General features: G+C 40.3%; 1 protein-coding gene across 2 annotated transcripts in view; it reads right to left on the reverse strand.

The window, feature by feature from the left end:
* Positions 1-3,878: 3,878 nt before the first annotated feature.
* The window catches only part of EXT2 (exostosin glycosyltransferase 2), a 75,967-nt gene continuing 67,776 nt past the window's right edge, over positions 3,879-12,069 (reverse strand). For both annotated transcript variants that reach the window (XM_010285281.1, XM_010285280.1), the window contains 3 exons: positions 11,892-12,020; positions 10,611-10,693; positions 3,879-4,302 (listed from right to left, as the gene is read on the reverse strand). In XM_010285281.1, coding sequence (XP_010283583.1) covers positions 4,164-4,302; positions 10,611-10,693; positions 11,892-12,020 — 351 coding nt within the window. In that variant the 3' untranslated portion in view covers positions 3,879-4,163. The remainder of the gene's footprint in view (positions 4,303-10,610; positions 10,694-11,891; positions 12,021-12,069) is intronic.

Raw genomic sequence — 12,069 nt, forward strand, 5'->3', positions numbered from 1 at the left:
AACTCCTCAGTACCAGACTGAAGTCAGCAATTGGGCCAGCTCACTTTCTAGCATATATTTCATCTAACACAACTTTGCAGAATGTTTTTTTTTCTTGCTTTAAGTACATGGAGGAGACCATCCATGACTGCAAGAACTACCTGTAGTTTACATTTTAGTTTACAACAGAACATGCTTTGCAGCAGTCCTAGTAAGATTTAAACATGCAAGTCTTTAAGAGTTATGAAAAAATTCATACTCGCTCTGTCTCATCTCTGGCTAAGGCATTTAAAATCCATTTTCCCCATCAGCACCATAAATTTTAGTTTTTCTTTCTTGTGTTGTACTGCAGTCCTGTTATGACACAGTGTCGATGTGAAAGGGCTAGAAAGAAGATTTATGCAGTACTAATTAAGCATTGAGATCTTTCCTGATTAAAAGGTGCTCTACCTGTGAGAAGTACCTAGGGTACCAGACACCGATTATGGAGGGCATTCATCCCATATCTTGAAGGTATTTTTAAAATTAAAATTGCCCACCTAAATCCATTTTCATGTCTCAGCACAGCATTTTTCCTGAGTGCTCAATGCTTACCAATACAACCTAAAAGCAAAATGAATCAGAAGTGCTGAGCAGCTCTTAAATCCCACCTCACAATTATTTTGGTATCTATATCCCCAAGGCCCTTGAGCTTAAAAGGCCTGTGAATTGGTAAGTGACAGGGATAAATTAGTCGCTGCAGTAAAGCACATTTGAACCACACCAGCAGAAGAACGATGGGTGGCAGGAAGTTCAAGAGCAAGAGCTGGAGATGGCAGGATAGAGTAATTCAGAACATTAGGGCTTGAACTGGCATGTCCTGTAATGAGAGCATGGAGCTGTAAGGAAGGAAAGTCAGCACCTTGAAGGGAAAGTTGGTGATGCTAAAAATGTGTCCTTAAGACTCATCATGACTGGCAGGGCAAGCACTGCAGCACACCTCACCCCTTGCCATGCACAAGAAGCAAGCTGTGCCATGGACACATGCTGCCCTTCTGCAGCACGCCCCGCAGGGACTGTGCTTCTGGAAGCAAAGAGCTGCCACCACAACACTGGGATTCCACCATCTCAGTGACTCAGCCAAAGCTCTTTTCTCAAAAGCACAGTTCTTCAACATTTGCTGTGTCTCTTTGCAAAAAGAGAAAGGATCTGTTCCTTATTTCTCCAAGATAAATGCTACTGTCAAATCTTGGCAGAAAATTAGAGTAACAACTACTCTCCCCAAAAAGGTGACTGGGATGAATTCGTGCAGAGCAAGCTTCTACTTCAAAGACAACTCCAGTTACGGGAAAGACAAAATACTGACAGATCTTTCTAAAGTACATTGTGGATATTCAAGTTTAACACAGATTTATGTAGCAAAACAGCCCATCACTGCAATTCTCCCTTCTGAATGCATTCTTGTGCCGCTCCAGAAGTGAAATACAACAAATACTCCTTGGATTTGCTTTTTAATACACCAATAGTAACCTTTTTTTGGTAACATATATACAATGAAAAGTTAACAACGATCTTAATTTAAACATTGACAAAAAAAATTCCAAATCAGGAAACACAGGTACATCTTACACCTTTACAGATTTTGCATCAAGAACATTACAATTATAAACGTAGAGGGGAAGTAGGCCATTTTACGTTTTTTTTTTTTTAAGCCAATTGCCCAATTTTCTGCATGGCACAAAACAGAGACAAATTACTGTCTAAATAAGATGGCTCTATAAAAGCAACTGTAAAATGCCAAAGGACAAAACAAGACTGATATGGGTCACTGGGCATTTTGTGGAAGGGGAATCTGCTCACATACTTTGGGATGCAGGCACAAGGACCTGTTGCCTTTTACTGACCTGAGACTAACAGATCAGTTTAGGAGGGCTGGTTAGGCTTGTCTTCCCCCAAAAATATTCCACCAACTATTTAAAATCTTCCATGTCTTCTAAGACTCTGTGCAAAAATCCTGGCTTACTGAGAAAGAACCAAGAAATCACAGCAGCTTCACAACTCGTGCAAGCAAGATGTTACAAAGTCAATTGGACTGCTAAGGCCTGCCAAGCTGAGATCAGCCCCAAAAGAACAGCCAAAACTGAAGCGACTACTACACTGTCACAGTTACCCTTTTAAAGCAAACTTTTCAAGGGAAATATGCTGGTATTTCCTGATGCTCAAGCATCAGGACATAAATCAACAGGAAGATTCGGAAAGAAAGTTCATGTGAATGAACCTGAGAGGCTGCAAAGGAGAAATAGCGAGAGACAAACCTTCCTCTCTCTTGTGATACCCACTGTGCAGACAGCAGTTGCCACTGCAGCAGCTATCCTTCTAGCTCCCCAATACGCCCCGCCCCCCCCAGCAACTTAGCAATGAAACAAAGACTGCAGCAAAAACCATTTACCAGTAATTAAACGTTCCCAGAGAATCGGACGATACAGTTTACAGGCACATCCCAGGGGAGTTATGAAGTGAAGCATCCCCTCAGAGCTATTGTTCCAATATGATTTTCATTCACAGCACATCCATTGCATTGGGCAATAAGATAAGTCTTAGTGGGGGTGAGACAAATAGGAGCAGATGTTTCCTGTTTCTAGCCTGACTTTCATTTGGTTTCTGTCATTGCTGCCTATCCAGCTTAGGAGAGGGGGTGAACCGTGATGCCTAACACTTGTCCTATTGTTTGGGGTTTGGCAAAATCTGAGGAATAAGGTTGCTCGTAGTGTAACAGAAAAACAGCCCATCGAGTAGGATGTCTCTGTAACTGGCAGCAGAGGAGGCTTCAAAGGACAGTCAAATCACCCACAGTGGTATCAGTTAATTACCCAATCTGGTAACAAAGATTTTATCAGTGGAGCTGGAACAGAGACTCCTTTCTCAGCCTAACTAGGGATCATCTTTAATATCAAAGGGCAAGAAGTAACAGTCCAGACAATTTTATTTCTACATTTCATTTTCTCATTCAGGTTAATTTCAGTATTGGGAAACAATTCCAGTGCTTGTGAGAAACATAAAGCTTCTCCAAACGCCTTCCTAAGCTGTATGTTTCAGTGGCAGCTTGTGGCAATGGGTTCCTTAGTTAAATCACAAGCAAAGACCCAGCAGTTTTTCCAACAATGGCAATTTATAGGAGTTTGTAAGTGTGCATTAATAGTGTCTTGCACATACACATATCTCTGCGTATCAAAGCTGTAACCTGGAATTTCTGTGAAGAAGTGTTTTAGAAATCAGTACTACAATAGCTTGTTGAAGAGGATTCAGATGTGAAAACCTTACTTCATAGCTGTTGTTCCAATGTATGGCTACAATGTAAAACCAACCTAACTGCTTTGTTTTGATAATGAAAAGCAAAAATAAAGTAAGACTTAAAGGTACATCTTTTTTTTGTACAGTACAACTAATTTTGACACAGAGTCACAGTCTCTTGCACAGATGCAGCAGAAAACCTGAGATTTACGCAGGAAGAAGTGCAGCAATTGGAGTTCTGTCCTGCAGGTCTCTGCTTTGAAGGAGACCATCCTCCCCACTGCTGTGTGTCTCAATTCACATCAAAATAATTTAAGTAAAACAAAATGCTTTGCCCTTTAAACCATGTGACAACACACAAATTTTTGTTGCTGATGATGTAAAAAAATAAACATTTGTCTCACTAGGCAGAGAAAAAAAGAGTTTGTTACACGGTTAGTTAGGTCAACAATTAAAGTCAAAAGACAGAGGCCCACCAACTGCACAGGCAACAAGCTTTTCCCAAAAGAGAGCAGCTACACATTGCAGACAGTTGCTTTGAATGGATGGATGCTTACAAACCAGAGAACTGCAGCACATTTGATAGAAGAGGTCAGTCATGCCAGTCAGACCACAGACAGCAAGATTTTGTTTTATTCTTCCAGGTGCATAGCCTCCTTTGGAGAAAAGTGTGTGTTTGACATTTCTGGGAGGACCCATGAATAGATTCAATTCTCTGAGCAACAGAGAAGCAGTTGTTCAGCTTTCCATTTCATCTTTGTAAAGGGAAGACAACATAGCAGAATACAACATTAATTCTGATCTCCCTCAGATGTAAACCACTCTCTAGCAATTTTTTTCTTCAGGGCCTTATATTCCTCATAGCACCTTTTGGGCCATCGTTTTCACCACTCAGGGTTGTCTCACTGCTGCCTTTACAAGCTGCCGATGTTAGGAAAGCTCTTCAGTTTTTCAGGAAAGTCATCTTTGTACAGGACAGGGTCAGCACGGTGCTCCACCACTTTCAGAGGCATGGTCCCAAAGACAGAGGCAAACTTATTGATGCATTCAGATCTGGTGAAAGGGAAAGCAGTGTAATTAAGAACCCCAACAACTGGGCTGGCTACCAGCTCCCACACCAACATAACTGGTAGAAACCTTCCCTCCTGTACTTGGAAGTACTTCAGCCATTCTGGCTACTAGTAAATAAAGAGAGAGCCTCACTGCAGAGAGAACTGAAAAGAAGCTGGTGTTCTTTGATTTATCCATTTAATCACAGAGACGAGCAAGGGGATGCTGGCAGCAGCACATGTGCACATGGAGGTCAAAGCTTCCCTTCTCCCTCCCCCTAGAATTCCAGTCATTCTTAAAGCAATGTACATGCTGTAAACCAGAACAGATTAACTGCCAACATGTCTCTTAAAGGGCCACTGTTGGGTCAATTTGACTCATAATGAAGGTTTTGCAAAAACCAAGCCTTTGTGAAAATGGAGGGTTTTTTTTTAAAAAAAAAAAAAGTCTGGGTTTTTTCAGGCTTCTTCAGAAGCTCTATCTTTTCCCACAAAAATAAACATGCCTCAGCGTATCGGCAGTTCTGATTGTACTGTAACTTAAAAGTGAAGCTGAGAAAACCTATAAAATGAAACCAACTAATTTATTTTTCTTGTCTAAATAAAGAGATATTAAGCAGTAGTGCATCACATTAGCACAAAAAAGATCAGACCATTGATAACTCTTTCAGTTTTAATAATCTCAGGTGTCAGTAATGCTGTGGAAGTGAACAGCCATGTGCTTCAGAAAACAAGCAAACAGATGTTTAACCTTATATTGCTCCTTTAACTCCTTCACTGAAAGGCACAGTACCTGTGGAAGCAGGCAGGGAAAACTTGGCTCATCTCACCACAGCCAGCACTCAGCTAAACATTAGCTGCATACTTTATAATGCTTTTAAGAACTTCAGACACCAAGAATTGTGACAATAGTCCCCAATACATCACATTAACAGAGACAGCTACAAGAAAACAGGTCACATTTCTTTTGCTGTTCAAAAGGGAAAACAAAAAAGAAATGAGTACTTTGACTCAGCTACAGAGGCTGATGTGCTGCAGGCGGTCCCAGAGCAAGTCTCTTGCTCTGCAACCACTGCACCCTCTCCCGACCCCTTCGAAGCGTTAGGGGGTCACTATGGCTCCAGGATAATTTTCCTCAACAGACCTGGTCAATCACACCAACTGAGTGTGACAGTTTTGTGATGGGGACTGCTCAACACTGCCGCAAACACTCTTTTGAAGTAGACGGGACAGCAAGACTGGTTTTCAAAATTAATTCCTCAGCCTCTGAGCCATCCCATGGCTCCCTCCTTAACTAGACTAAATGACTGGAAAACACAAAGCCCAGGTCGTTAAAATGCTACATCTCTACATAGCTGTTTCAAGCTATAATGGCCATATTTCAGGCCATTTTCTGGCCTGAGAAAAGTGTCAGAAAACTACTTCGTCTGGGTGATACATGTATAAAATATTCATACAGGTAAATGCAGATATTTCACTTTCTGCTACCTTCTCATCCCCTCATATTTCTTCCTACCTCCAGATTAAAATCTTTGGACTATGAAACAAATGAAAAAGAATTCAGAGCATAAGAGTAAATCGTGTGCAGTGGGAAGCAACCTCTAGACCTGGCACAAGCACAATTTGCTCCAGCGTAGTACAGATCTGCAACAGCAAAGGAGCCATCAGTCAGCACTGAAGCAAAGAGACCCAAGTAGCTGTTCAAGGGCTGCAATAAGAGGGTGAACCATCGCAAGGGTGAGCTTTGGGCCCTGGGCACAGAAGTGTTACAGTAACATGGAGAAAAGGAACTGTTTTCTCCAGGAACATCAAGCAGTTTCTGTTGCCTCCACAAGATGCCCAACATGAGATACTTTAAAGACATCTGATTTTCAGATAAAGTCAGACTTCCAAATCATCTGTTACTTCTGAGAATCGTGCCTAACTGTAATCCAAGTTGTGTGTATTGGAGAAGTCTCGTGGCAGGAAAAGCACAAATTTCACAGGCAAGAAGTTAGATGCACTGGGAGATATGCATGTGAGAAGTTTGCACAGCTGCTGGCCCTCACTGGTTTCTGGAATACAAGAATACTTCTAGCCTACTGGTTCAAATCCTGCCTCTGCCAGTAATGACTGAAAGACATTGTAATGTAACAGCTGCTCGGTGGCCGGTGTGAAATGAATTAGTTATCTCAGCCTGCTGCCTGGCAGGCAGGTGTCCACGTCAGATCAGCCATTGTCACAACTGGAACTAAGCGGCACCCTCAGAGGAGAAGACAAAACTAAATGGAGAGTGGAGACAAAATTGACCTCTTGATTCCAGAGGTTATACGCCCAAATCAAAGATCATGTCTTAGGAGAAAATATCAAGATGGAATCCTTCCACAGCTAAACTTATTTTGGTGGCAAAACCATTCAAGCATACCGGTACAGTATCTTTAACCACCAAGAAACCATTTCATTGTTAAAGAAATGAAAAATGGAAAAAAAAATCAGTATGTTCTAGTCACTCTGGCTGAATCAGAAAAGTTGTTCCTCAGGAAATATAAAATTCAAAGATCAGAAACAGGCTCTTTTAGATGAAAGCCACGTCATACAGCAGCCACAAAATGTATTCAAAGGAAAGTTGCCTCTTTCAAAAAATTTCATCTCCCGCACCAAACTAAAGCCCTTGAATTCCAAATCCGTTGCCACTTTTGGACAATATAAATCCAAAAGGGTATCTAGAATATTAAACATTCAAAGCTAGGTAGCCAAGAGAATGTAAGATGTCATCTTAGCATGGAGGGAAGATGTTTTTCTTGTCTGTGTCAATAGTTTTGCAAATTCGTACTAACAGAGGCATGTTTGCTTCCAAGAATTATTCTTTTTTTTTTCCTTGCTCTGCCAACAACATGCAGTTGTGCTCAACAAGGAATTAAGACTGTGTGAACTCAGAAATTGAAAGCCCTGTTGCCCCTGGCAGACTGAGTGAACTTCATGTCTGTTAAGGTCTCTCTTAATCAGTTTCCTCTCCCGTATAACGCAAATATTTTTTGGCAGGGTAACTCTGCACCTGCAGCCTTTGGCCAACTGTTACCTGGTCAGTTTGCCTCTTCAGGGAACAGCTTCCTATTTTGGCTCTAACAAATAATAATGTGTCCTAAATAAGACACTGCTGTAAATGTTGCTGCAGGAGCAACAGCCCTTTGTACAGGCAGTTGCCCGCTAGGCTACTTTTTACAGAGTTCGCCATTTTTGAGAGCCAGATGCAAAGATGCTAAAGGCAGAAAACTTGTTGCTACTTAAACAGCACCTGTAAATATAGGGATTATGAGATCTTCCTACAGCTTCTTCTGTGACCTGATGTAAAGGCTAACCTAGGGCAAAAAGGGGATTCTTGGTTCAAAGCTTTCTTTTGTTAATGTATTTTAATGATGGAACTCAATAACCCTGGGGACTGAAGTCTTTTTTTTATCTCAGAGAAATTACACAGCAGGAAGAATAGCAGTGTTGGCTTTCCCATGATTCACTGTAAATATCCTTCAGTATTGGTAAAAAAAAATCTCTTATTAAGAGAGAGAGAGTCCAACTGTACCATCCTCCCTTTGTCTCTGCTGAGAGTGTCAAAAGGCCCAACAGAACTGGTTAGTTACATGTCTATCCTGGACAGATCTCCACTGACTTCTCAAACCTTTTAGACTCATCAGGCAGTTGCTGGGCATCTCTCTGCTATTTCTGAACCAGAAACCTAACACTAAATGTTGTGCATGCCCATGACAACCCTGATAAACTGTTTGTTTTACATACAGTAGGTTGATCCCTGGACATCCGGACAAGTAATTAGCTCTGACTACCTGCTTGCTATTTCTGAATGCTAAAAAACAAGGAGTCAGGCACTTTGGGAAGCTGCAAATGAAGCTGATAAAGGCTCTTTGCCTGATACCCCAGGTATTGTTCTTGGTACCCTATCTGTACAAAGTCATTCTTTTATAATATGGCAAGGATTCCCTGATGCATGAACTTTTTCTGTTCAGCTTCTCTCCTGATCCTGAAAATAGCTAGTGTGTATATACATATATATACACACATACATACATACATATATTTTATATATATGTGTGTGTGTGTGTATATATATATACACGAGAGCTATAAGAGCTTTACTCACTGCTAAGTTAGGAAAATTTGCTCTAGCAGTTGCTATCATTTATTATCCATTTAAAATGAATAGCTAGCTTAGAAGATTCAAAAAGAGAAACCCTTTCAGATTTTCAAATAACTTCCTTATATTGAAGGTAGATAACAACACAGGGCAAGAAGGTATTAAGTATAGCATGCAGTTTCAGTACAGTATTAATGACCTTCAAAATGAAGCCTGAATATACCCAAACTATATATCCCCCCCAGATTTTCTCCTGCACTCAGACTCTATCCCAGCATGTACTCCTTTGGCTGGGCAAATAAAAGTATACGGATTTGTAGTATATCTAACATTTTCCACAACCCAGCTATCTTCACTCTTGGAAACTACAGAGAAGCAGAGCAACAGTTTAAACATGTTCTCAATAAACTGTCAATGATACTTTACTCTCAGGATACAAGAATTACCATAGACATGGAAACATGACCTTTACTCTGCATCATAATGCACTTCGGAGCAAAAAGCACTTTTTCATCTTCTGTTTTTATAGTGTTCACCTTAATGAGAACCTAGTTCATGACCAAAATTCCTATGTGCTGTTGTAATGCTACTAGTACCATCACAGTGAAGCTCAACTGGTTTCAGGTACTCCACCCTGTAAGCCAGTGCAGAATTGCTAGACACAGGACAACCTCTTGTGCTTCCCCTTCAGCTAACATTTATAATCTATAAAGCTTCCAGACCCTTCCTTAAGAAGTTTTCTGCAGAGTTATTTTTAACATCTTCATTGGGTACATTTTACTTCTGACCTGCATACTCCTTTTTTTAATCCATCCTTATTATATATTGAGTCTAAACACTTTGTCACTAACCTTGGCGGTTATGCTCTTCAATGCCTGGCACGATGCTTGGTTAATCATCAATCAGCCAAACTATATATGTGTTCATGTGTGCTGTGTAATGCGTATTTACACATCAGACAGACACAAGTATGCACTCTTCTTGTAAATAAGCCCCCAATCTACTAACCAGTTTTGCATTAGTTCACTGCATATATTACAATACATAAATATCATTTACATTGCTAAAGGCCAGTAAACGGATACAACACTTTAAATTTGCTGAGTACTGCAGAGGAGGATTTTTTCTAAAAGCTCATTGTTAAGATCATAACCATGGTAACTGGTAAGATAACCATGTTATGTCTCTCAGTTCAAATCTGAAATGGCCTATTTTAAATGGAGGTCAGATTTTTAAAAATTTTGTCACCTCTTCTGGTGGTGTCTTCCAGCACTATGGCTACCCCTGCTTACCTACCCCATCAATTCTACGGCTACAAATTGTTTTCCCCAAAGTTTGCAGGAGAGATACAACAGCCCAAGAAGCATTAGGTGATATGCCTTTGTCAGTCCTAAATCTCAGGTTCATTCCACGAAGTAACTAGTATGTACACTTACTGTCAGAGAGCCCTTTTCAAACATGGGTGTTGAACAGCTTTGTAAAAGTGAAAAGACTTTCCCTTATTTTACACATTCAGAAGCCAAGGCAGAGGGAAGTTTAGTGTCCTGGTCAAGGTTGAGAAGCCATTTTACTGTAAAGCAGGGAATGCAACTCTTGTACTTACTAACTTTCAGTATTTCAAACTAAACATTTGCTGCCGTTCCAAATACATACTTAATTTCAAAATTAATTTCCCACAAAAATATAACATGCAATTGTGCACGCAAATGCCCTTCATTAGTGGAAGCAATGTGCTCACGATCTTTGTAGGAAAGAATGCACAAACATCAATTCAAATAACATTGTTAATAATTTATATCCTTGTTACTCTTTGGTAAGCTAGCAACTGTCTGGTTTAAAAAAAAATTCTCATACTCATTACAGTTGATGTTCCATGGCAAAACGAAATGTCATATTACTGAAAGTACTTCCAACAACCCGAATTTCATATGTGTCCTATACGCTTTACAGCGAAGCTGCTAAAAATTGTGCTCTTCTAGAGTCCTTGTGTGTAGTAGTCCACTTTTCAGTGTCACATCATCCATTGTAGGAATGGCTTACGCTGATCAAATCCATGAAACATTCTTTCAAAATTAGTAATTTACAGAAATACTATCAGTTAGCATTTTTGATCTTAATTTAATGAGACACAGGATAAGATTCTAAGGATCAGAACAAGGCAATCAGAGGAATAAAGGGTGGTCGCTCACCTTTCCACCATGTGTGTCTGGTCCAGCGATAACCCATCAATTGCCGTGCATTCTGGACATTTGAACTTCTTTCGTGGGGTCACCTGCAGAAAGGCATGCCAGATATCATCAAGTATCAACAGAAGGGACATTAATCTCCTTGCACAGAGAGCAGTGCAATACCTCTGAACATGCCTGCAGTGTAAGCTGAGCTGTCTCTAAAAGGGGCGGGGGGGGGCAACAACAACAACAAAAAAGCCACTCCGTTCCTCCATTCAGCTCCATCTGGCCTGGCTGACTGCAAAATTCACAGGGGCCCAATAAAAACGGCTTGGAGGGGTTTTTCCTTCTGTAACTGAAAAGAAGTGGCGATGACAAGCTCCTTAATTCCTGTTTAATGACTGTTTTCTCACTGCCAAGGTCCCTGTATAAACACCATTTGTTCTTGCAGCCATAACAGCGATGAAATATAGCTTCCCATACTTCACCGTAACGTTAATCCAACAGACGCTCTTTTGCTCACTCCAGTTAATAGCTGACTGGCAAACTCTGCAAGGCTCTCCAAATCGCACAGAGGTGCCAAATTACTCTGCTGTGCCCTCATACAGCTCAAAAACTTTTTCAGCAAAAACACACACTTTATCTTCTAAAGACTTTTCTAGGAAATGCAGCCACCAGTCCCAGTAAATGATGATGGACAGATGGGAAAATGGACCCTGCTAATTGAAGTAACGCCTGGTGGCCTCTAAATCTCATTCCAAGTTGACACACTTTGAAATGAATGTACAGAGTGAATGTCCAGACCTGAAAACGTGTCGAAACATGTCAGGAAATTAATTCAGGGATAAAAAGTTCATTTAAAGCTGATCTTGCAATTAACATTCTTGCAATTAACATTCCTATAAATCAGCTGTTGCCAGGCCATGACAGAGCGAGCTGTGGACAGTTGGCAATTTCTTTCCTCTAGTGATCTCAAATAGTTAAAATATATGTATGTGGGGTGTGTATATATCCACACATATATATATAGCTATCATTTAAATTACCTTTTTCATACCTCATCTAGGTGGCTAAAATAACCACCAGAAAAAGCTGTTAAAAAACAATTCTCTGTTCCCAGTTAGCAAAAAAGTTTTACTAAAAGGGCTTTTCTATCATGGAAGGAGAACAAGACACCATACCAGAAGTAAATGAGAGAAAAAGGAAGATTAAGTAATAAATTAAAGCCTAATAAATAAATTTATATGAGTATGTACAGGATGTTTTTTAATTTTGTAAAACTAAACTGCAGAAAAGTCCCACCTTAATGACTGATTTGCCAGTGACATTTGCCACTAGAAAATTCATGGCAATATCTTCACAATTCATATGAGCATCCACCCAATTCTTGATGTCTCCAGGCATTTTGTAGGTGTAAAGATAGTTGAAATACTGCAGGATAGAGGGAGAAGGGGGGAGAGAGAGAAGATAATTTTAAGTA

This window comes from Phaethon lepturus, unplaced genomic scaffold (genome assembly GCF_000687285.1).
Source record: "Phaethon lepturus isolate BGI_N335 unplaced genomic scaffold, ASM68728v1 scaffold1474, whole genome shotgun sequence".
Taxonomy (NCBI): Eukaryota; Metazoa; Chordata; class Aves; order Phaethontiformes; family Phaethontidae; genus Phaethon; species Phaethon lepturus.